This window comes from Misgurnus anguillicaudatus, chromosome 9, assembly GCF_027580225.2.
Source record: "Misgurnus anguillicaudatus chromosome 9, ASM2758022v2, whole genome shotgun sequence".
Taxonomy (NCBI): Eukaryota; Metazoa; Chordata; class Actinopteri; order Cypriniformes; family Cobitidae; genus Misgurnus; species Misgurnus anguillicaudatus.
Genome location: NC_073345.2, coordinates 31,942,515 through 31,969,029, shown reverse-complemented (window position 1 = coordinate 31,969,029; position 26,515 = coordinate 31,942,515). Strand labels below are relative to the sequence as shown.

Sequence of the window (26,515 nt, the reverse complement as noted above, 5' to 3'; positions counted from 1 at the left end):
GCAGTGGTCTGCAACATGGTGCCCGTGGCCTATTAATAGCCTCAATTTTAATATTTATCTTATACATATTTTTTATATAAGCTCAGCTTCTTTTATGTATGTTAAAATTTTAACTAATTACTGATTCTTGAAACTTTGGCAAAAACATGTCCCACTAAGAAAAGTGCTAATTCTGTTGGAAATTAATAACAAAAAGAGATAAAGAATTTACAAACGTTTCATAATCGATCCTCATTTATGTCCAAGAGACTCAATAAATAATCTTTTACATTTTAATCCCTTGATTTTTCATATTTTAAAATATATTTCATATTTTATGTGCTGCTGCGCATCCATGCGATAAGCAAACATGTGTTGTCATCTCTTTTATAGACGGACATTACTAACGCGCTCATTAAATAACAAAAACACTATTGCGCCATTGACTTTAGACCAGGTTTTTGTTGGTCAATGACATAGTCTATTTTAGTTGCTTCAAAATAGCAACGTGCCAACAATGTTCCCGAACACACCTCATTTTCAGACCAGAATGCCCATGGGCGCAAAATTGGGTGCAAATGCATTTGCTATTTAAACAACGTGGCGCTAAACGTGAAAATGATCATTGTGTTGAAACTTGAAACTAGCAAAAGACACACATTTCCTCTATTTTCTGGATGTATTCTATTAAAGAGACTGAGACACAATTGATCACTATAACATTGCAAAAACAACAAATCTAATTCCGGCATGGTGGCCTAAGACTTTTGCACAGTACTGTACTTTCAGTTTTTCTCTGTCGATTTCATAGTAAAACATGACATGTTTTGGCAGATTTCATGAGATACGTCCAGATAATGAGAGCGTTCGTGGTGTTACGTCACTTGCGGTGTAGACACAATGTCAAAATCTCACGCACACTCACACAGCAGTATAATTTTTCCTCGTACATGTATAGCTTGGCACTCCGTATCTGAGAATCCCAACAGGCGTCCTGTCATCTCACACAAACTATCTCCTGTCCTGACAGCTTCACCCTGTACAATCTGGCAACCCATCAATGTGGCTCTGTGAGGGTTTAATTAGGGGACGGGTGGCAACTAGTGGATCTGAAACCTCTTGAGCAGAAAGAGGTGTCTAAACACACACACAGTGTACATACACACATTCATATGAGGGTGATTCTCACGAAACCATTGAAACACCACGGCACTAATGATTTTAGCTTTAAAATGTGTAATATAGTAACATTAAAAAGCATCAGAATTAACACAATACTGTGTTCTACCTTGCACAATGTGTGATTTCAACATAAGAATTTATAAATGGAAATTTTATCTCATTTTCTGCTGAAATTCTCATTACCGCAATGTGTCCGGCTGTGTTTGAACATGCGTTATGTTGTAATTTAATCAAATTAACACAAAAATATTAGGAAAAAAAAATAAATGGATGTTTTGCTAGACTACTTTAGGTGACAGAAAAAATATCTACTGAATATACATGTATAATAATAATAAAGAAAAATTAGGAAAATGATGTGTCCATGCCTGATGTTCAGATCCTCCTCAACACTTTTTGAGAACAGTTTAAGCACACATACAGAATTTTAATAAAGTTTGATTTTGAGTGACCAAGCACATGGACCAGTTACTTCAAGATGGCTACCAGGTAAGATCCTTTTTTACAGTTAATTTGAAATATTGTCTTGTCAGAATGCTTACACGACATTTTGATTATCATTACCGCAACAGATGCTTATTAAATGTTAATTTAATTAATAGAAGCATAATACTTTGATTTTAAATGCATGTGCAGAATCTCCAAATTATGTTCTTTCAGGTTTTTCATGTCATTATGAAAATATGTCAGTGTTGATGTTTTCTGAATGTTGCGGTAATGAGATTTTTTAGGACTAATTTTTTAAATTATGTTACAAAAAGTGTTCAATGATAAGTTAAAGTTTTTAAATTAATGTTCCCATTCACTCCAGACTTTGTTTTTCAATGTCTGGTGGGAAAAAAAGTAAATTCAAGCAATTTTTACATTTTTCATGCTTGACATTTTTAAAACCAAGTTTTCGTGAGAATCACCCATGAATAGGTAAGCTATATAGATCAGTAAGCTGTTTAAGAATTGTTTTTGCAAATTTAGTTATAAATATCACTGTTTACATATTTAGTTATAAATATCACTGTTTACATATTACAGGGCCCAATTCACAAGACGTATTTTTAAGATGTCAAATAAACCTTTGGTGTCTCCAGAGTACATTATGTAAAGTTTTAGCTCAAAACATCATATAGATAAATTATTATAACATGTTAAAATGGTCGCTTTGTAGGTGTGCAAAATGTGCCGTTTTTTTTAGGTGTGTCTTTTAACATGCAAATAAGCTGATATCTGTACTTAATGGCAGTGGTGTGGTTGGATAGTGCAGATTAAGAGGTATTATCCCCTTCTGACATCACCAGGGGAGCCAAATTTCAATGACCTATTTTTTCACATGCTTGCAGAGAATGGTTTACCAAAGTTACTGGGTTGATCTGTTTCACATTTCCTAGGTTGATAGAAGCACTGGGGACCCAATTATAGCACTTAAACATGGAAAAACTCAGATTTTCATGGTATGTCCCCTTATATGTCTTCTATCATGCTGTCACTGTTTCACAGTGATAGTATGGGTAACTCTCTGTTGGATCATGTCTAAGAACACCTGCTGTAGTACCCTGGTAAATCACTTCAACACAGCCTATCGTGACTTCTTGCTTTTATATCCAAAGTACAAACACATGCTCTCCTCAACTCAAACTATTGTAATGCCTGAGGGTTCTTAAACCTGTTCTCTTATTTCATCAGCATCTCTCTCTTTCAGTCTCTCTATCACTGACCTACATACAATCTAGACATTAATACTGCATACTGTATAGCCACCTGACACACATGCACGCACGCACACACAAAGAATGTAAAGCTTGCACAGTATGATGTTAATGATTTCAGACTAATACATCAAAGCACACTTTTTTTTATCAATTTTACCTGGTAAATCATAGGGAAAGAAGACAAAGAAAGTAGAAAAAGTTGATAAGGTTTTGAATACAGTACAGATTGTTCTGACAAATCTGAGCGCAGTTTGAGATCTCTGTGGTATTACTGTGGTATACATTTGATAAGCATGAGACTTACAGTAAGGACCATAAGTCACCTTCAAATTTAATCTTAATGCCAAAGCCATCAAAACCAAGCAAATTACGACTAAACAGTCCTTCCAGAAAAAAAAGAGTTTTTTTTTGTGATCAAAAATCCTTGATCTTGCGGCACGTTTTCTTAAAAAATGCTATGGAATATGCGGGATATTTATGCAATTTTATACAATGAAACTGCGGGGACTTGCAAAAACTGCGGGGACTTGCAAAAACTGCGGGGACTTGCAAAAACTGCGGGGACTTGCAAAAACTATTTGCAGCTTTTGCAGTTTTTTAATGATGTTCACATCACGTCATAATGTTCCCATGGCTGCGCTTGTGAAGTAAATGCAACATTTTTCAAATTTCCGCTGCTAAGATAAATGTGATTTTTGCTACGGAAAAAAATCATTTAGACATTTCTACTGAAACAAGACAAAAATACTAAGTAAGAAAGTAATGTTTTGCAGTGCTGTCTTATGAAGTTACTGATATTTATTTGCTAACAGATTTGAAATGATCCCAGAATAATAAAATTCTGGGATAATGGCCATGGTTAAGAAACCTTTACTAAATCTGAATAACAGTTTAAAGACAGTATAAGAGTTTCATAATGAGAGATTCATCTTTGCCTTTGCCGTAATGTAATGCTAAATCCAGCAACAGAAAGAAAAGCAATCAGTGTTTTTGTTTAAGTTCTGAAGAAATCTTGAATCTGTGTATGCTGAATTATTGACAAATGAACGTGATTAAGTTTTCTTCATAGTGATGCACCGATGCATCGGCCGCCGATATTTATCGGCCGATTTTTGATGAATTTGAAACCATCGGCATATCGGCAATAGCACGAGAAAGGCCGATACCGATTGTTTATTAATTAACCGCATAAAGTCAATGAATTGCATGTTCAATTAAAATGATTTAATGTTTGGGTGTGCACTAGGGCTGTTCCGAATACCATTTTTTGAGCTTCAAAGCTCTAGTAGAAATCAAATCAAATATTCAAAGCTTCGGAAGGAGGGGCTGAACATATTTTTCTCTTTAATAAAGGCAGGAATCTGTGTGCGTATGTAGCGGCGTGCCTGTCACGCGTGCTGCGAGATCAGCATTAGTGAAACAAAACACGAGCAAAACTTTTAATAAGGTAACGTTAGCCTAACATTTTTCTAACAAACAAACACTCCCGTATAAGAAATTAGAAGCATAGTAATTACTGATAACGTAAAGGGTAACTTAGCCCATTTAAATAAAACAACGTAAATAAATGAACGAATGAATGAAGTTCAACAAACTGTAATAAAACGGTAGCATACTTTTAAAATCAAGTTTATTTACTAACACTTACACCATCCAATATGTTTTTCATCAGTAGAACAATAAAGAAGATATTTTGCAGAAACCCCAGTGCTCCGTCATGCAAGCCAACCGATCCGCCACTTTAAACATGTATATCTAATACAAAAGTAATCCCCCATAACTCCGTGTGACATATTGATGTCTTGTGAAGCAAATCAATCAGTTTTTGCAAAAAACTGAACGTTATTTACAACACTATTAGTGTGAATGCCAAAGCAGGAAGCCCGCTTTGAGGCGATCTCTTTCTGATCTCTTCTACTGGTGGCGTTTGATGGCTGTTGGCTATGGATGTTGGTCTCTCTGCGCCACCTATAGAGCTGGAGCGTGAAGCGCACTTCCTGCTTGGCAAAAGCTCTGCATTAACGCTGTAAAATATATATATATTCGAATCTCAAAACTGAAAATCTAATGTCAACCAACGGAACGAATATTCGAACATTCTGGTCCAGCCCTAGTGTGCACTATACTTAAGCACAGACAGAAAACCTTTGTTAAGCTGGCTCAAATGTCTTGGACAATAAAAGAAACAGACTGCACTTTAGTGGGGCAAGAAGTCCAACTTTTTTGAAGTAGCAATATTTATACTCTGTTTAAAGCAATAGCACTGGCATTATTTATGTTTATTAAAGAAATCCATTATATGAAAAAAAAAAATGAGTTAATGTTGTTAATAAAAGAAATGCTGAATAGCAAAAACCACCTTTGAAGGTTGTCCTGTTGTCGTATTATATTTGTTTTAGCTTAATTTGTGCCTCTTATTATGTTGGTCAGTTGAATGTTAATTAGATACAATCCATGTTCAGTAAAAATAATTTGATGCAGAAATAAACTAGCTAATAGACCAACTGTATAGTGTTGTATAGTGTTTAATATCGGTATCGGCATCGGTATCGGCCAGAAGTTGTCTGCTTAAATCGGTATCGGTATCGGCCCAAAAAAATCCTATCGGTGCATCCCTAAAGATATAAAAAGAAAGTGCTGTTGTCTAGGATCAACTGCAGGTAATTACCCTATTTAATACAAAACTGTGACTGCAAATGTGATTTCAGTCCAAGAAACTGACATGTTAGACAAAATGTTATGTGAAATACCAGCACTCTTGGAAGGTCAGTTGTCTAAAAATTATAGTGGTTGTGGCTGTAGAACAAGACATCATATTCTATTTCCGAAAATGGCCCTCAAACAGGGTATAGAATATCAGAAGTACTAATAGAAAGCCAAACATTTATCTCTGCTAATAATGTTAGAATTACAGATATTATTTCTGAAAGAATTCCAGAAAGAATTCCAGAATTCCAGAAAGAATTCCAGAATTCCAAAAAGAATTCCAGAATTCCAAAAAGAATTCCAAAATTCCAAAAAGAATTCCAGAATCTCAGAAAGAATTCCAGAATCCCAGAAAGAATTACAGAATCCCAGAAAGAATTCCAGAAAGAATTCCAAAATTCCAAAAAAACTTCAGAATTCAAGAATTTCAGAAAGAAATCCAGAATTCCAGAAAGAATTCCAAAATTCCACTAAGAATCCCAGAAAGAATTCCAAAAATCCAAAAATAATTCCAGAAAGAAAAAAGAGAAAAGAGAGAAAGTAAGAAAGAAGAGAGAGAGCATGTGGGGAAATACGTTTCAAAAGTGAATATAAAGAGGAAGCTCCGGAGGAATAAAGGGTAGGAGGAAAATTGGGCAAAATTGGTGTTGGAGGAGTAAGAGTGCAGTAATATGATGGAGAGAGAGCGAACGCTAAAAATAGAGAAAGACAAAGGAAGTGAGTGTCGTATGTAGGGCAGGATTGACGAATGAAAAGGAAGGAGACATAGCTGATTCCAAAAAGATAAATCCAGATCCCAAATCCCAGACGTCATTCCTTTAAAATTTAATGATTTTTCTGTTTTCTTCACCAGATATAATAACTACATTGTTCAGAAAGCAAGAAAAATATTTCGCAGGGATATTTTTTTGCCATGTCATGTCTCATGAGGGAGTAAAAGCAAGAGGTGAAAATACCGGCGGGCAAAAATAGATCTAGAACATTCCGGATCATTACATGGGTGCCAGCACACAGCCACTGTTAGTAGCTGTCCCATTTTTCCCCATAAATAACAGCCGTGAGTGATTGAGAGTCTTGTCAGGTGTGCTTTGGACGTTTCTCAGCACTGTCAGGGTTTTACATGATCCTGACAAGGTGATTGGCCTCATTAGGATCTCATTAGATGTGTGACGTTCCCGGGAGGCAGTCGCTGCATCTTCTAATCACCAAGGTCAAATACGGCATGCTTAGATCGTGTAGCACAGCTGATGATTGACAGCTCAGAAATGATTAGTTCACCTAAAAATAAAAATCCTGTCATTATTTACCCTTATGTTACTCTGTACAAGTTTATTTATTCAGTTGAACACAAAAGGAGATATTTTGATAAATGATGGTAAGCAGTTGACGGTACCCATTGACTTACATAGTATTCGTTTTTTCCTACTATGGAAGTCAATAGGTACACTCAACTTTGTGCCTACCGTCATTTATCAAAATATCTTATCTTGTGTTCAACAATATAATTTTTCAGCATTTATTTATATTATAGTCAGCATTAGTTATTTGTTCATTTTAGTCCTGTGTGCTTTTATTTATGTTAATTGATGCCTTAGAAATAAATGCAGTAGTTGGCTTTTCATTGTTAGTTAATCCAATAACCAATGTTAACAAATACCAGTGGCAGCCGGTGACTTCTTTTTTCGAGGGTGCTTGATGCGAAGTTCGTCACAACATGTATGTGGCCCGTCATGTGTGTGGTTCGTAATTTCAAAATATGTGTTCTGTGCGTCGAGAGATCCTGTGCGCATTACGTGTTTTGTCAAAATAAGTGCCTGCTGCAGACGCGTCTAAAGGGTTTATTATAAAAGAGACGCTCGCGTTTGCCAGATACTCACATAATCTCATGCGTAATTAGAGTTTACTGTTAATGGAGTGTCTTGCGTGTATTTTGTGAACGTGAGCATCTCTTTTATCATAAACGGTTTTGATGCATGTGCAGCAGGCATTTATTTTGACAAACCACGTGATGCACATGGTTCACATGGCGCAACAAACACATATTTGGAAAACACAAGCAACACACAAGAATCCGAACACTTATTTTGAATTTGCGCCCCTCGGATGAGCAGTCACCAGCCGCCACTGACAAATACAACCTTACTTTTTGTAGTGTTCCCAGATTATGAGTCTGGTCATTTAAGGGTTAATGTATAGGCTGCCTGTACATTATTCCACTTATTACACAACCATTTGCCTCATTAGTAAGGTAAGGAGCATTAAATATTGATTTGAAATATTTTATTAGCTAATTTTTAACAAATGCAGACCTTCCGCGACGCTATTTGGTTCAATCATTTGTAAATACAGTATAATGTCATATATGTTATTAAAAGACATATTGATATTTAAATTTTGTGTAATATTAAACTGTATCTGTCAAAAAATGTTTTGCAGCATCCGTGTTACCATTGAGCGGTTGTTATCTGAGAATAACAAACCTGCAAATGTTGCGACTGGCCAATCAGAATCAAGCATTCCAATGAAACGTGTAATAATAAAATATCTATCTATATAAATAATAGGGCTGGGACGATACCACTTTTTCATGTCTGATACCGATGCCACAATCTTGAGTATCTGTCGATACGATACAGATCCAATACAATCTCGCCCTTTTAATCAATTAAGCTGCATTAACATTTGTTAGCCATACAAAAAGCTTAAACAGAGCTACAAAACTCAAACATTTTACTGTGCAATAAATGACTATGCAAATTCAAGACTCGATGAAACATTGTGCAATACTGCTGCTTCATTTTTATTTAAATGTTTCAAACAGACTAGTAGCAACATTTTTAGTTAGTCAGCACAAAAATTCAAAATGAAATTTAAAGGAACAGTATGTAGGATTGTGGCCAAAACTGGTATTGCAATCACAAAACATGTGGCTAAAACTGGTACTGCAATCACACAACTGGTGGCCAATATACCAAACGACAACATAAACATCAGTTGAGGGCTGCAACTCCACTTTTTAAATGACAATATCCTGGCCGGACCGCTGTTGTGAGTGATATAAGTATTTGAAATGAAAATGATTTCTTAATGTTTAGTGACATTTCAGGGCTATTTAATGATTAATTGATATACATTTCTTACATACTGTTCCTTTAAGGTGTAACTTTGGACAAATTAAAGTGCAACTTTGTGCAAATTCATGTTGCTCAGCAAGTCGCGCTTTACCCCAAGTTGCCATGACATGGTTTGTGTGGATATTGGATCAGATTGTACTCCCCGACTTCCACAATATACGTCCATTTGCGCCAGTATCGATACTAAATATCGTATCGGCCCACCCCTAATAACTAATATTATAATAGTATTTATATCTGTACCAAGAATAGGCTTCGGATAACGTTACGGATTGCAGCTTTACATACAGCTTTTTGGGTTTGTTCACATAACTTGGAAGGCAGAAGAAAGCATGCAACAACCGATTAAAATGATAAATGCGCTTTGACAAGCTGTAAACTTCTGCGTTACTCTTTATAAGTTCACAGCAAACTAACTTCAGATGAAATATTACATGCAGCTCTGCATATATCAGTGGATTTGGGAGTATCAGAGCGAATGAGGGGTCAGTTTGTCTGCTGAATGACCTCAGTGAGAAATAAAGTTGAGAGTTATAGGACAATAACACTTTCGGAAAGCATATTCAGTTGTGTCTGCTGTTGTTCGAAGGAAAAACGTAAAGATGTACAAGGTTTGTTTAAATTTAGGATTAAGGAAGAAAAAATATAATTAGATCAGTTTGAATTTAAGTCAATGAAAAGTCGCCACCATCATTAACAAATAAATGAGCTGGCTGGTATGCAAGCAGCCTTCTGGATCTAATCAGGTCTGTTTTTATGTTTGTATATCGACCTCTCTATTGATGTGTTTATTTAGAGCGATAAAGTCTAAATGTGTGTGAAATTATATGCTGGTATTTGTTTATGTAGTGTGTGTAAGTGTGGTGAGCTCTGAGATTAGTTTTTAAAGGCAGGATTGATCATCTTTTCAAAGGTCAAGACTCAAAACAGACACTGGTGTAGTTGCTCTTTCGAGAGAACATGTTGTCCTGTTTTGTACTACTGTCCCTTGCTCTTTTCAGCACTTCCAAATTGTTTTGCCGTGATTTTAACGGGAGCGTGTTAACTTTAACTAGGTCACCCCTTCTCAGGATGTCTGTCAAACTGTAATTAGAGATATTTTGAAATCTGAGGAAGGAAATTAAGCTCCTGACAGACACTGCTGAACCTGTAAATGATCTAATTGAGGAAATGCTTCCCACTGGAACAAATATCGTTTGATGTCTAACAAGGGAAGTAACCACATATTCAGGTATCAAATTAGGGTTCATCCAATGAAAAACCCATTTCTGTCGATCACTAACACTAGGGGAATCCTTAAAGGAGGTGTTCAACAGTATTTTATTAACACAGTTTAAGAGTTGGTTTCCTCATGCTAAATAAATGCAAAGTGTCAAAAAAGCAGTTGGACGTGTTAGGGCTCAGTCACACCAAAAGCGTTTATGGCAGTTGCAGGCGCCTTTTTTGAATGATATTCTATGGGCAGGGCGCGTTTGCGCGCTGTTTATGCGCGCCGAGCGCCTTGCGGTTTTCTGCCGCCTGTCGCGCACGCGTTTTTGAAGGAGCGCTGAGAGCGGAGAAAGCGCCTGACGTCATTCGCGTCTTCCATTGTCCAATCGAATGAGGGGAGAGGCGGGCCTTACGTTGTGGTCAGTGAAGTTTACAGTTGCTTTGAAGAACCGGACTCCACTCGCTCACTCTCTCCTGCGTGTTTATGCATCTCTCACCCTCAAACAAGGTCAGAGCAAGCGCCCTCTTTTTAAAGTTTCTGCTAATATGACAGTTAACAGCAAAAGAGCGCTCACGCTTCAATATTTGATTGACAAGACAGCTGACTCGGTGGTTGCTTAGCAACATGAAAAGCCGCGCCGCACTGCTCTTTTTTTAAAAAAGGCAGTGCGTCGCGCCTTGCGTTTGCAAGCGTTTAAAGCGCTTTTGGTGTGACTGCGCCCTTACAAAGTAATTCTGTGCCAATGCACTTCACCAGGGTTTCGGAAATATATATTTTTTGATTAAAACCACGTCCACACGTCAATCGGGGGGAGAGCGAAAGCCGAGGACGCTAAGTTACAGACATCACATGACAGCTTTGTTTTATATCAAGACTCAACAATGGTACAAAAGAAGAAGTGTGTTTTTGGATGTAAGGAGAAGAAAGCCAGCATTATGGAAACATTAGATATAGTTTGTTTATCCGGGGTGGCAGGGAAGTTTTGCGTGTGTTTGTTTACTGCTGGATTTCATTGAAAAGTCCCAACCGGGTCATGAGTTTCATACTGTAAGTAAGACTTCTGTGTTTTGTTGGAAATAGGCCCGTAAGTGCATATTATATAAACGACACAAACATGTAGTGAATCATAAGTTATCCAGTCAGTGTTGTATAAAGTGTTGACTCGTGACTCGCTCCTCCCGCAGCTAGTAACTCCTCCTTCCGAATTTTTTTGTACGTTATCGGAAAGAATCAGTAAAGATGATCTGTCTTTTATAAATCGGATAAAACTTAAGACTCTTCGGAGATATGAAGGATGTAATACTACTAATTCTTGCACAAGGTTAAGCGTTTTTTCCCCGGTATTTTTTCATGCTGTCAAAAGTCAATCTCCTGCAAATTATTGGAAATGTATAATGTTTTTCCAGAGAGTTATTGATGAACGAGTGTTTTGGTGGCATGTAAGTAAATGTTTTCATCATATGTTTTTTTCGGTTTCTAAGTGGTGTGTGTAAGATACCAAATCCAATGCTTTGTCATATTAATCAGTGTCTTGTTGACTAAAACATAGCATTATTTTGAAATACGTCTGCAGCTCTTAGCAACTTTTTTGGTGGGCTTGAAAATATTTTGACCCAGCGGGGTTAATTGTAACGATGTGTTACAACTAACCCGTCAGCATTTACGATATGAAAACCGCTAGTGTTAGCGTAATTCTTGCCGTTGTTTTAAATAGGCTACACATGAATGATTGCTGGCTGCCAACAAAATGAATGTCTTATCAAAAATTGTGTCAAATTAATTTTTGTTCATATCTTTTATATTGATTGAATAAGGTCACATCAAAGATTAAAAACATAATGAAATGAATGGCTAAAATCAGACTTTGATTTTCTTTATCTCAGAATTTGATTTTGAAACTGTAGTATGACTGGGTCACATATTAAAAAAAATAGTTTAGTCATAATTGTGCTGCTTTTTCTTACATATTTAGACATTTGTATCCATTTATAATTGAATTATTGTTAGAAAAGGCTGGATGAATTAATACAGTGTGGATACCCGTCTATAATAGACAGATATATAAACAATATCCACTTCAAGTATATAGACAAATTAGTATTGAAATATTTGCCTCCAAACTTGTGTTACAATTAACCCCACCTATGGGGTAAGTTGTAACGTTTGCACCTCAGTAATTGTCCAAGAATGGTAAGTACTAGAAACAAACTTCAAATGTTAATTTGTAGTAGAGATGTAAAAATATACTTAATCAAACTCAGATTTGTTTTGAATAATTGAGCCAAAACCAAAAAGCGTTAGGTTGTGCCCCGCTCTCTCCTACACTCTCAGAAAAAAAATGTACAAAAGTTGTCACTGGGGTGATACCTTTTCAAAAAGTACACTTATGTACATAAAAGGTGAAAGGTACACACTGGTACATATCTGTGCGAAAATGTTAAATAGGTAAGGTACCACCCCAGTTACATTACATTACATTTACAGAAGTTTATTTAAACTGTAGCCTATGTATAAAATTTTTTTTAGTTTAAATTAATATCCAGAGGGATTCAGTTACAAAATATTGAATTTATATTTTAATTAAACCAACACCCCACTTATGATGTTCCCTTTAAAATCATGCCTATATATAGTATTCTATAGAGAATACATCATGCATACTACTTTCTATAATAAACAGCGGTTTGTATACCATATCTGAATATAACCCATGCCTGTGTCAGTCTGAGTCACTGACCACACAATACATTTGTAATGTCTTTCCATATCTTTTCTGGGTTTTGATCAGTGTTCCCATTAGCAAGAAAGCCACCCTGTTTTAATGTGATCTCTCTTTGAATGTCTGGTTAAACAGAAGAACATTAATCTTCAGACATCTTTTAGAAGGAGAGACACACTTAAGTATGTATGTCTGTGGGTGACCAATTAAGCATGGCATCGAACAGACCTTCATTACATAATGTCAGACGGTTACACTCTTATCAAACAATCAGAGAGAGAGAGAGAGAGAAAGAAAGAAAGAAAGAAAGAAAGAGAGACAGAGAGAAAAAACAGGAAATGGGGAATACATCATACCCTTAGGATGCCCTGCACACAAATAACACAAGCATGTACACACACAAACACATTGTATAGTAATGTAACACAAAGGATTCACTAACACACATGGACTTACAAACCGATGTAAGAGGAAAAACAGCAGAGCACATATTTGTGCTCAAGAGAAATGTAATTCAGCCTCCTTTATTCACTCCATTAAAGCAACCTATATGCAGTTTCTCAGCTTGATCAATGCTGCTTACACTGGGTACAAAAACACACACGCATAAAGATATTTTATGACAGCTAATGTACATAAAACTGCCTGCTGAGATGAAACCAATTAGATTTTGTTCCCACGAGAAACATTCCCACCCTGGAGATTGCCACACACACACAAGCCAAAATGTACAGTATAAATATAATAGCAGAGAGACAACAAGCCCTATTTCCTTTGTGTAGTTTTCTGCGCAAGATCAAATAAACTGCAACAGCGCAGAAAGATCAGAGATACGTACCCAGAGAACTCGTATTGATATTTCTGCAGGGAAAAATCGGTTTTACAGCCACAGACAAAGATCATTACAATTTTCCCATATCAAGGTGAGAAATCAAGGGGCCGAACAGGTACAAAAAAACGATAGCCATCATTACTGAGAAGTTCATTGCCATGGTTACCAACCTCACGAGGGTTATAAAGTTACAACGCCTATACATTTTAAATGATATCATTGAAAAATGTACTATACAAGAACATTTCGGTCAACAAGTTAACAAGACTGAAACCCGAACCTTTTCTGTGCCATGTTAAATCTATACTCCTCTAGCCATTGCAGATAAATTTCAGATGGTGTTGCGGCCTTTACAAGCAGGAATCAGATCAAATCGATTAAACCTTCATACATTTTTTGAGAGGTTTTGTGCTCGTCTAAAGGAGTGGTCACACTAGACTTTGAGCATGCAAATAGATTTTGGACATTACCGCGAATATGGGCGGGAAACAGTTTGTCAATGGCTTCCATTTGTGCTTTTTGGTGGAGAGAATGAGAAAGGTCATGCCATGACGTACCAGTTTTCTATTGGTTACATACACTCACCTAAAGGATTATTAGGAACACCATACTAATACTGTGTTTGACCCCCTTTCGCCTTCAGAACTGCCTTAATTATAAGTGGCATTGATTCAACAAGTTGCTGAAAGCATTCTTTAGAAATGTTGGGCCATATTGATAGGATAGCATCTTGCAGTTGATGAAGATTTGTGGGATGCACATCCAGGGCACGAAGCTCCCGTTCCACCACATCCCAAAGATGCTCTATTGGGTTGAGAGCTGGTGACTGTGGGGGCCATTTTAGTACAGTGAACTCACAGCTCAGGTAGGCTGTGGCATTTAAACGATGCCCAATTGGCTATAAGGGGCCTAAAGTGTGCCAAGAAAACATCCCCCACACCATTACACCACCACCACCAGCCTGCACAGTGGCATGACTCTACCATCTGAATGTCTCAACAGAAATCGAGACTCATCAGACCAGGCAACATTTTTCCAGTCTTCAACTGTCCAATTTTGGCGAGCTTGTGCAAATTGTAGCCTCTTTTTCCTATTTGTAGTGGAGATAAGTGGTACCCGGTGGGGTCTTCTGTAGAGCCCGACCGATTTATCGTTTTGCCGATTTTATCGGCCGATATGAGCATGTCGCAGATATATCTGTATCGGCATATAAGCCGCAGATATGAAGCCGATATGAACGTCCCTTTCAAAAAACATTAAATGCTTTTGAAAGATGTAAGTACTTGTTTGGCCAGCAGAGCGCGTTCTATTGGTTGCTAATGGCGACCAAGGTCACTCACTGGAGTGACACCAGCCAATCCCCCCACCCCTTTCACTTCAGTCAGTTCAGGTGGCGGCAGTCACGCGGTTTCTTTACAACATTATACACCTGGTATTAAGATGCACTTTGGTCGATTGGATTATGAGTGTGCGAGAGAGACACATTCCTGTTTACATTTGGTGTTTTTAATCCGTCGCTTTTGTCCACTTGCGAGTTGTTTAAAACGCAAGCGGAAGAAATGACGCGAGGCGGAGAAAGGACGCGCTTAAACTGACGCGCAGTCTGTGGTAGTACAGCTGCTTGTGTTGTTACTGAAAATGCAATTGATTAAATAAGCTCGCGCAACTTTGTTCTCCGTCTCTTTTATTTAGCGAGGATGTAGACGCTTTAGTTTTATAAAAGTTTAAAGTCCCGACAGAACACTGTGGGTTCGTGTTATAAAAACGTTGTGCAGTACATTAAACATAAGCCTACATCATTATATTGTCACAGTAAGTCAAGCATTGTCGTCTGAACGGTAAGTTTCTATTTAGTTTGTGAAGTATAACTTACTGTAAAGCTAATAAACAATGGCTTTATAAGTTTCTATTTTTTAAAATAAGCCCAATATAACATTATTCTCGTCAAAACTGACAATGATTTAAGTTATATGTATTTTGTTTTGTTTGTGTTTTAAAGTTATTTATAATAAGTCAAGTTTACTGTTTTGTGCACTTATATCAGAATCATTTTGGATAATATAGTTTATTGTTAACTTGTAAAACACACCTGCTTATACACCTGCCTATATTACATATCTTTATCACGTCATTTTAAGTGTTTGTTCACCACATTTGTGAGTGATGTGATCATTACAAAAGTATTTATATATAGTATATTCTGTTAATGTATAGTGTATTCTATGTACAGTACTGTAGTAGTATAATATACTGTAGTATATGTGTACTGTACTATAATATGCACATAAAGAATATCGGCCGATATATCGTTATCGGCCTTTTTTTTACTCCCTAATATCTGTATCGGCATCGGCCCCAAAAAATGCATATCGGTCGGGCTCTAGTCTTCTGCTGTTTTAGCCCATCAGCCTCAAGGTTGTGCGTGTTGTGGCTTCACAAATGCTTTGCTGCATACCTCGGTTGTAACGAGAGGTTATTTCAGTCAACGTTGCTCTTCTATCAGCTTGAATCAGTCGGCCCATTCTCCTCTGACCTCTAGCATCAACAAGGCATTTTCGCCCACAGGACTGTCGTATACCGGATGTTTTTCCCTTTTCACACCATTCTTTGTTAACCCTAGAAATGGTTGTGTGTAAAAATCCCAGTAACTGAGCAGATTGTAAAATACTCAGACCGGCCTGTCTGGCACCAACAACCATGCCACACTCAAAATTGCTTAAATCACCTTTCTTTCCCATTATAACATTCAGTTTGGAGTTCAGGAGATTGTCTTGACCAGGACCACACCCCTAAATGCATTGAAGCAACTGTCATGTGACTGGTTGATTAGATAATTGCATTATTGAACAGGTGTTCCTAATAATCCTTTAGGTTAGTGTATGTCCACATAATACAAATTCGCAGGTTAGAGTTCACCACACTTGAACTTTGGTACGTAGCAAAATCCGGTCTGATGCAAGTTAAGGGAACGAAAATTGTAGTGTGACCACCCTTAAGCCTCAGATGGTGCAATTGACAGATGCATATTGCATACTGCAAAATATAGCACTTCTGAAAATCTCATTTGTGTTTTCTGTTTATCTATTTGCCAAGACCACTGCACCATTATTTGAATGCTTTTGTTTCAGATTATGTTGCGGCCTTTACTAGCAGGAATCGGATCAAATCGATTAAACCTTCATATATTTTTGGAGAGGTTTTTCGCACATGATCTGAATTCGCAGGTTAGAGTTCACCACACTTGAACTTTGGTTCGCAGCGAAATCCGGTTTGACGCAAGTTATTGGAACGAAAATTGTTGGGTGACCGCCCCTTAAGCCTCAGATGGTGCATATTGCATACTGCGAAATATAGCACTTCTGAAAATCTCATTTGTGTTTTCTGCATATCTATTTGCCAAGACCACTGCACCATAATTTGAATGCTTTTGTTTCACAAATGTTTACAATAGCATTCTGGATTTACCCGCCCCTAAATTGCACGTACCTGTTGTTGGTTGCTTTACATGCTGATGGTCTAAGAGATTTGCCTCCTGACGCACAGCAGGATTTGTAAAGCACAAAATGTTTTCAAGTACACCACAGGAAATCCCAGCAGGAACACAGACCTTCTGCAGTATACAAGGTCTTCTGTGGGAAACAAGGTTGTTATTATTCCCTACGTGTTGTTCAACATTGACATATTCACCTTGAATTTATAGTTAAATTCTTCATTGGGTATCAATCAAATGTACATTTTAGCTTTATTATTATACAATAAATATCAATAGACAATCTAATGAGCATGTGTGTTGCTGAGCAACAAAATCCAAAGTCATTTTTTAATTAATTGAAACAATGCATTTGCTGCCAAATGTTTAAAAGGTGTTTACACAAAACATTTTGGCAAGAAGTTAGCAAGCTAGCTCAATCAAGAAAACTAATAACCACCAGACTAATTTAATTAAGCATATTAGCTAGTTTGCGGCTAGTTGTGGTCATTTTTATTTTAAAAATGTGTTAAATGCTATTTCAGAAACCTTGAATTTAAACTTTTAAACAAAATGCATCTCTGTGTTATAGAGCTTAATTAGATTCCTCACACAATAAAGTTTTTCCTTCTGCTAGAGCCATAAAGGCATTGGTTTACTTAGTTGAACTAATTCTTTCTTTACAACTCATTAGAAAAACATTAACTGTCTAAAGAAAAAGAAATGGCGATTGCATTGACAAGCGGTGCAACCAATTCTCAACCAAACTGAGACATACAGCCGTAAACCTCTTCATGATTACACTCACCATTGTGCTCCTTAAATAAATCATGTTAATATTTAATCTTATTTTTAAACCCCTCAATATATTATCCTAATTGCCTTGTATCCTAAATTTCCGAAACAGGTTGAAACCATTACTCATGGTTTCTGTGGTAAAAAAAGGGATATAAATTTACCGTAATGACTTCCACACTCCAATCAATAATGCATAGTATTGGAATAATGCTGCTATTGATTATATAAATCTTACAAACTGACCACAACTTACAATCACTTCATCTTTCTTTGTGCACGCACACAGGGCCTCCAAAACATATCAAGGCCATTTTAAAGCAAAGCTTTGAACCAGATTTTTTCACAATTGGTTCGTTCCGAACAGAATCAGTATTTTAACGTTTCCAGTTTTCGGTTCAACCCTAAAATTGACGTTCAGATAAAAAACAAAAAAATAAGTTCCCGAACCGGTTAATAACGTTCCATGTCAGCTGTTGGACAAAAAAGTAAGTAGGCCTATCATTAGGACATTAAACTTAAATTATTAGTCTACATAATTTTCCTTAAGTCTCTTGTAATCAAACAAATAAAAAAGCCTACATTATGTAAGCGGCATAACTGTAATTCTGACATTTGTTTCAGCATTATACAGGAATTAAGACAAGGACAATTTCTGCCATGTCGTTTATTGGCAAACAACTTAAACAAATGTTTTTATTAGAAAAAATACTGTGGTGTTTCGAAATCATTTTGTTTGTATGTGTCCTGTCAAGAACAGAAAAATTGTTTGCTTGCTTTTTGAAACGCGTCTCTTCGTGTATGCACTTTTGAGTGCACTACAACTTTATTGAATCATATTGCACAGAAATCTCGTCAAAGAACGAAAAAATAATGGTATTAACCGGTTACCATTATTTTAAATAAACGATTCTGTTCTGGAACATACAGTAGATTTTTTTGACGTTTCTGGTTTCGTTTCTGTTCCTTGCAAAACATCAAAAGTTTCTGGTTTTCGTTTTGTTCCGTGAACCGCTTCAAAGCCTTGCTCTTAAGACCCACTTTTAAAAAGTGCTTTGTAGGAAGTTGGCCCTTACCCTTTTAAAATACAGCGTTTAGTTTATCTCGAAGCCTGTAATGTGATTAGAAGCTGAATGATGTCATAAAAAATATTGATCCATATCAGAGACTGTAATTATGCATTTTGAATGCATCTATTTTCTAAATGTAAATTTTGTCAATGTTTTGGAGCACACTTGTTTAGATGCCCTTAAGGCTAACATATTTATACTTTAAGTAAAAATACTATTGATAAAAAAAGATTATAAATATTCAATTTTCATTGAACAGATAACATCAAACCAAGTGGTATCTGCAATCAAATACTAAATTAACTCTAACTCAATTAAAGGGGACATTATTTAAGGTGTAATCTTTGGTGTCCCCTGAGTACATATGTGAAGTTCTAGCTCAAAATACCATATGACAGGTTAAAATCGACACTTTATCCAGGTTGATAGCACTGAAAAAGTCAGATTTTCATGATATGTCCCCTTTAACCACCAATGCATTGACTTCTGATCAACTGGTCGCAAAGTGTTTTTTAGCGATTATTGATACTCTAGTAAGCCAAAAAAGTACTTACATTCATAGTATTGAAGATTTTGGGGATCCCCTTTGACTGGACCCTATCAGTCACGTTACAACTCCCAAACAACCACAAAACACCTCAGGATTGTGGCAGATGTTTGTATAAGAAGCACTCACATTTACCTCAGATACAAATGTAGTTTCTTCAGTTTGTTTATCTCGACTAGTTTGAGTGTTTTTTTTCTCTTTAAACTAATTTTTAGTAAATTAAACGTTTCAACGCAAATGTAATCTGACTGTTTTGACGCCTCGCATACTTCGACCAATTAGCTTGTTCGCTCTCCTCAAATTTCCCACGCGCTCTACATGTCACATCCGGTTGCACCTTGGACAGCTCCCGCTCGCTCAGCCTCAATCTTTTCTCCTCACGCTACGAGATACACTCAAACTTTCGGGTGTTTTCAGACATTAGAGCTCATTTCCTCGTGAAACCGACATACGATAACCGGGAGTCGACACTCGGGAGGCACGAGACGACGTTCTGTGCGCGAAATGACCAGAGACGGCTGCGCGAGACCCATTTCTGTTTCTCCATCATTCCGTTGCTGAGAGAAAGAGAGAGAGAGAGAAAAGTGAGAGACTGGGAGACCGGGGACAGCACCAGCGAGCGGGTCTTAACGAGCCACCGGACCGGATCTGCATGCGAGAGCGAGCCCGAGCGAGCGGAGGCGCGAGATGCAGCGCGTGAACAAGCTCCTGAGTCTCATCGTTCTAGTGCTGATGGGCACGGAACTCACGCAAGTAGGTCTATCGCCATCTTTACCTCCCACACACACACATCTAACAGAGATAATACTGCGGTGAATTAGCGACATTTGTATGCATAAAGAGATTATAGAGACCAGAGATACGTACAGTCCAGTGGTATGTGTCTCTGGTGCGCGCACACCATACAAGCAAAACAATCTGTGCGCATCCAAGTAGCAAGCAAAGCCGATGATTTACATATTTATACACACATACCTTATGCATTAAATAAATAGTTCAGCAAATGCAATGTTTGCATTATGTAAGTTACAAGTACAGTATGTAGCCCCCTAAGATTGACTTGTTTTTTGTTTGGGAATCCAGAGACCTCGTGCTGTTCCTGTTAATAATAGTGATCTTGACATTTACTCGTCTTTTTAAAAAACCCATTAAAGCCCATTTCAGATATATAAGTGTGTTATACAACAGAAAACATTACAGCTGGGGTCAATAACAGCTGTGGAGTGCACAGCTCTACAGTCTGTACTAATCAAACAATTCATTCATTCAAGTTTAATTCCCAAGGTCTCCGAGACCCAAACATTAATACTGCAATATTTGACATTTAAAATGGGTTGGCTGTTGATGTTTTGTTTATAATTTTATAATATTAGGAAAAGCAATGAAGCATCAAACTATTATTTAAATGTCAAGTGTGTCTCTTAAACATATTGTTGGCCTTGGGGTCTCTTTTAGAGAGCTTCAGTGTCATTTACTGTTAATAGTTATAATAGATGCACTTGACTTTAGGGTAGATGACATTTTTCAATTATGTGTTAATCAAAGTTTAAGTATTATGTCATAAACCTTCTTAATGCTTATTTAACTGACAATATATCTTCCCCAAAACATGCCAACACAATGCATTTCCTTCACAGACATGTATTCTTTGTGATTTCAAATATGGCATCTACCCAGCTAGTCTACATGGACACTAATATTGTACATTATAGAAATTCAAGCTATACTTTAGAGAGAAACATCTGTTTGGTCACTCTGTGGCTGCTACACTGTAATCATCGCTCCTCATGATTGCGTTATCACTTTAACCAGCGCATCGGTGTAGCTGTATTTTCATATTGATTGGAAAGAATGAGCATTTGAACAGTGCAGCCTGTGTAAATGTTGCATTAGGATCGCAGTGGGACAGCATGCTTACTCCGCATGTGCACGCACGTAAATCTCAACTGACTCTGCCAAACACATCAATTACCGCAGTGTGGCTCTGTTCAACTTCTCATCTTCGAGATTTACGGCCCATTGAATTTGTGACAATTTGCCATTTTCGTCTGCCTTACCTTGGCTACACACAAACATAGAAAACTGACAGCAAAATGCAACTCTATTCATACCGATAGTGAAAGTCACATCATTTCAAAAGATTTTCTATTTAAAAGCGAATAATTGACTAAATATGCACACAAATATGTTATAAGCGGTTCACGGTAGCCTTGAGGGATTTAATTTGGCTCTATTGTCTGTGTTAAATTAAACATATTAAATACTTGAGGAGCGCAGGTGTGCTAATGCATGCCAAGACAAAGTGATACGCTCATCACAACGCAAATACGATTATGCAGATTCAAATGAAAAACTCTTCCACCTCACAAACGTTTAATATCTGCTATTGTTTGATCATTCTGGTATGCAAATTGACTTGGGTTTATGTACCATACAGTGGTCTGCTTGCCTGTTTTTAAAAGGGGTCGAGTTCTGTTTCTCTGGTGTTGTGTTGTTTTGGCTCACACTCTTTATTAATGGACATAATGGCTGGCACAATGAAAGCCGGAGTGACACAAGGGTGAGCTCTGCATCGTTAAACACAGTGTGGACTTAAAAGCAACAAAACATCTCGTAAACAGCAACAGAGGTTTTATGGCCTGATGTCATAGGAGAACCCATTAGGTTCCACTAGGATTTTTTGGTTCTTCTAAAATAAACAAGTGCAGTGTTTCTTAAACTTTTATGAAAAGTTATGACATTTTATAAAATACATAAATTTATCATAACTTCTGTGAAATGAAACCTCAGAAAAATAAGGCTACTAACCAACAGCAATACGTTGTATGATTTATTATGTTTTGTTTCATAAAAATTTTAAGTTTTAGTTTTATGTCATACATTTTTTTAGAGAAGGGATGCACCATATAGAAGGTTTGAGAACCACTGATTTTAGGAACGTACAAACCAATATGTTTATTATGAGAATGTTTATTTAAAGCAACACTATGTAGTTTTTTTACCTTTAAATAATGTCTCTAAAATTATTTCAGTGATAGAACAACTTTTAACTGCAGAAATTGTACTGTTGCTGCAACCTGAGCAGCCTCCTAGCTGCTACAAGCAAACTCTGAAAGTGGCGGTGGAGGGTAGAGCACACAGCCCCGCCCCTCCCCCTGCCTGCAGAAGAGTGTCTGATACAGGCACTGTTGCGCTTTTCAACCACATGGGGGAGCTGTAAGTCATTTTTACATGGAAACTACATAGTGTTGCTTTAATCAAACATATGTATATATAATGAGTATAATGAAACTTCGAGAGTTTTTATCAGTGTCTTAAGAACCATGTAGTTATTTGAAGAACCCTATACATTTAAAAAAAAAGTATTTATATATATATATATATATATATATATATATATATATATATATATATATATATATATATATATATATATATATATATACTCATTATATATACATATGCTTGATTAAAGCAACACTATGTAGTTTCCATGTAAAAGTTACTTACAGCTCCCCCATATATATATATATATATATATATATATATATATATATATATAATAAAAGCAATAAACGCCATTTTAAGAACAAATGAGTTTCCGCCAAAATCAGTATTATATCAGGTCAGTATTAAAAAGTAAATTCTTAATTTTATGCAAAATCCAATATCCGCCGTGTTATTCTGTCATCTTTTCTCCCTTTTTCCCAAAACGTGATAAATGCCAGTCTTCTTTCTCTGCAGAATGCAATAAATCCGCTTAACCAATCACAGCGCACCATTACACACACTGTAAACAATACTGGCGCCGCGTTAAATACACAAAGAATCCTAGTTTTCCTCATCTACTTTGAACTTTGTGGTCAACAAACAAACAAAAACAAAATAATACTTTGATGACATTGATAAACCTGTGGTGGTTTTCTGTGACAGGAAGAAAAGTAAGCCATTAAAATCTAATAATTTACGCAAGAGGCACATAAGGGAGACGGAAAAATCCCGGCTGTTGCTTGTTCTCCTGACAGCATCAAGCTTCTGTCATGCTAACAAATTGCCCCCAAAGTATCTTATAAAAAACTTTCCATTATTTTACTCGAAGTCAACAAAAAACGAGCAGTACCAAAACATTTTACATCTGATCGCTGTCAATAAAGTTCAGCGACGACGTCCCACTGATGACAGCAGCAATGACAGTGTTCTTAATATGACTAAGTAAGTGTTTTGATTAATGCCATTAATGTTTATTTTTTAATCAGTGTATACCACTAGTCAACTAAATGAATATAGCATGGAAAGATAAATGCACATTTATATATTGATTCAATAGATTTATAGCATTTTGAAAAAAATTGCATTTTGTGGAAAATTAATCAGTTTTTATAATAAATCTTTGAAAATCAAATTATGGATTTATAACCTAAATATGCTGAAAAGTTAAAATATGCTGAATATGTGAAAGTTTGTAACAGAAAATAGTGGTTTTCATCTTGTCACTTTCTTGGTATAGAAAACACATAGCTGAGCCGTAAGTGCTGTAGAGAAACTTTATTTATATTTAAGCGTGTACAGAAAGCATTAAACTAAATAACAGAACTTCACCACTGCAGGCAGAACATTACCAGCACACTCACTGAACACCACCCACATAACAAATCCAAAATACGACTGAACACATCTTACACATCAGTCACGAAACACCCACAAAACACCTCTCGACACCACCCACAGAACAGCTGATACACATCTCAAAACTCCACCTTCAGTTCACCTACACAGCTTAATACTGGCGTTCTGCTCACAACAGCCAGTTTAACTCGATGATGTAAAGGCATTGCACAGAACTCACAAGAACTCACAGAACTCACAAAATGTGAGTTATTTTTATAGTCAGAACCATAATTTAGGTCAGAATGTAAGATAGACTAGTTTTGTGCCAAGCATCCATGGACCCAAATCAATCAGCCTGCAATTTTTTTATCTAGATTTATATCTTACATTTTTAGTATCTAAAAAGGTGAGGTGTAAAAATACATTGTTATGGATCGATTAAATTTTTAATGATACGATGCATCAATGCCACAAATATTGATATGAGATACCTTTTGGCACTCTTCTCATTAGTTCACATAACGTCCATCTATGTATTTCCACCAAAGAGCATATTTTCGGGTTTTTTTTGTCTGCTAGTGTCAGCAAGAAAACCAAGTTCATTTTTTTCTATCTCAGTGATTGTCACTATTGCACGTTTTGGTACAAAATACTAAAACACTTTGATTGTTGCCACCATAACCTTCATTTTATGTGACATTTTTACTCATTATTTATTTTTCTTTATTTAAAAAAGTGTATTTTTTGTTAGTTTGTTGTTATAAATGTTCCAATTGGGACAGAGATTGTGCCGTTTTCAAAGAGTTTAATTAAAGGCGGAGTCCACGATGTTTGAAAAACGCGTTGGAAAAGGAGACGGGCCAACTACCAAAACACACTTATAGCAAATCAAATCAAATCAAATGTCGGGTTGCGTATGTGTGGGGCGGGTCTATCAACAGAAGGTCCAGATTCTATTGGGGTAGGGGCGTGTTTGTTTGGGTGATTTCAAATATCAACATTGGCTTTCAAACATCGTGGACATCGCCTTTAAATGTACATGTTATATATTTTGGTTGCATTATTAAATTATTACAAATTTAAAGGAACAGTATGTAAGAAATTTAAATCAATTAATCATAAAATGGCCCTGATATGTCACTAGACATAAACAAATCATTTTAATTTAAAATACTTACATCACTGACAACAGTGATCTGGCCAGGATATTGCCATTTAGAAAGTGGAGTTGCAGCCCTCAACTGATGTTTATATTGTCATGTTGTATATTGGCCACCAGTTGTGTGATTGCAGTACCAGTTTTAGCCACACGTTTTGTGATTGCCGTACCAGTTTTGGCCACAATTCATACTGTTCCTTTAACTAGGTAACTAGGCACATAATATAAACAATATCGATAAATTATTAGAATCGCACAATTTCATCGAAGAAGTGTGCGATGTATCGGCAAATATTGCATACACTGTAAACATACTTTGCTGCCTTGTAATTTTTTGTTGAATCAACTTAGATTTGCAAGTCATTTCAACTTACTATTATTTATCTTGACTAGAGATGAGTTGTTATAACTACAGGTGAGTTGTTAAAACTTATAAAATATAGTTGACTTTTCTCAACTATATTTTATAAGTTGTGACAACTCATCTCTGTTGACATGACTTGTAAATCTGAGTTGATTTAACAAAAAATTTTAAGGCAGCAAAGTATTTTTACAGTGTACTGGTGGACAAAACCGGTATTGTATCATATCGTAATAAACTGTCTGCTTTACACCTCTACTAAAACGTAGGGATGCATCGAATGTTTTTTGCATTTAAAAAGTGTGCATGCCTCTTACTCCACGCTGGTTGCTATTTGATGGTGTCATCAAAAACATTATTGTTCGGTAAAATGTATTCAGTCTCTTTCACTTTTTCGTCTGCACACTGAAAATAGGTGTATTAGTTGCGAATAATCCCTAAACTAATCCTAGATTGTGTGATGTGAAATGGCATTGATTCGAATAAGGCGTGGAATTTGTTTTACAGAAATTTTCAGCCGTGTGCCGAGAACAGCCTCTTGTTTCGGGACTGCGATATCCAATCTTGTGGTCCCCGAGGCGCTCTTGCTGTCTTTTCAATTTGTGTTAATGTCCTAATTGTATTTCAGAATGTAGCCCAAGTCCAAATGTAGAATTCATTCAAAGCTCCATTAACGAGAGAGAGCGAGAGAGAGAGAGAGAGAGAGAGAGAGAGAGAGAGAGAGAGAGAGAGAGAGAGAGAAAGAGAGAGAGAGAGAGAGAGAGAGAGAGAGAGAGAATAAATCCACATTGTAAATGGTTACCTCCCCAAGCTATAGAATGAATGAGATTATTTCTTGATTACCACGGTACAGATATGCGTTTTTACGGTCTTATCACCTTCATGGAGATAAAGGTCACCAGCTGTCTCACACAATCGAATAATCTGTCTTGTAGATGAGAGAAGTTATCACATTAGTAACAGCTTTGCGTTTTATCGATTGCGTCTGGTTTTCTGTGAAAGGCAAATGAACAGTGTGTGTTTTAAAAAAGCACAGTTTGT

At 36.6% G+C, this 26,515-nt stretch overlaps 1 protein-coding gene and 1 long non-coding RNA gene across 2 annotated transcripts in view; one reads left to right on the top strand and one right to left on the bottom strand.

The window, feature by feature from the left end:
* Positions 1–6,154: 6,154 nt before the first annotated feature.
* Positions 6,155–19,535, bottom strand: LOC129423596 (uncharacterized). The gene is made up of 3 exons (XR_012371233.1): positions 19,354–19,535; positions 16,952–17,094; positions 6,155–6,848 (listed from the first exon to the last, which is right to left on the bottom strand). It is a non-coding gene; the product is annotated as an uncharacterized lncRNA (long non-coding RNA).
* Positions 19,536–19,695: 160 nt separating this feature from the next.
* olfm1b (olfactomedin 1b) overlaps positions 19,696–26,515 on the top strand; it is a 43,111-nt gene continuing 36,291 nt past the window's right edge. Inside the window, exon 1 of the mRNA XM_055179933.2 lies at positions 19,696–20,099. Within this exon, the coding sequence (XP_055035908.1) occupies positions 20,034–20,099 (66 nt within the window). The 5' untranslated portion in view covers positions 19,696–20,033. The remainder of the gene's footprint in view (positions 20,100–26,515) is intronic.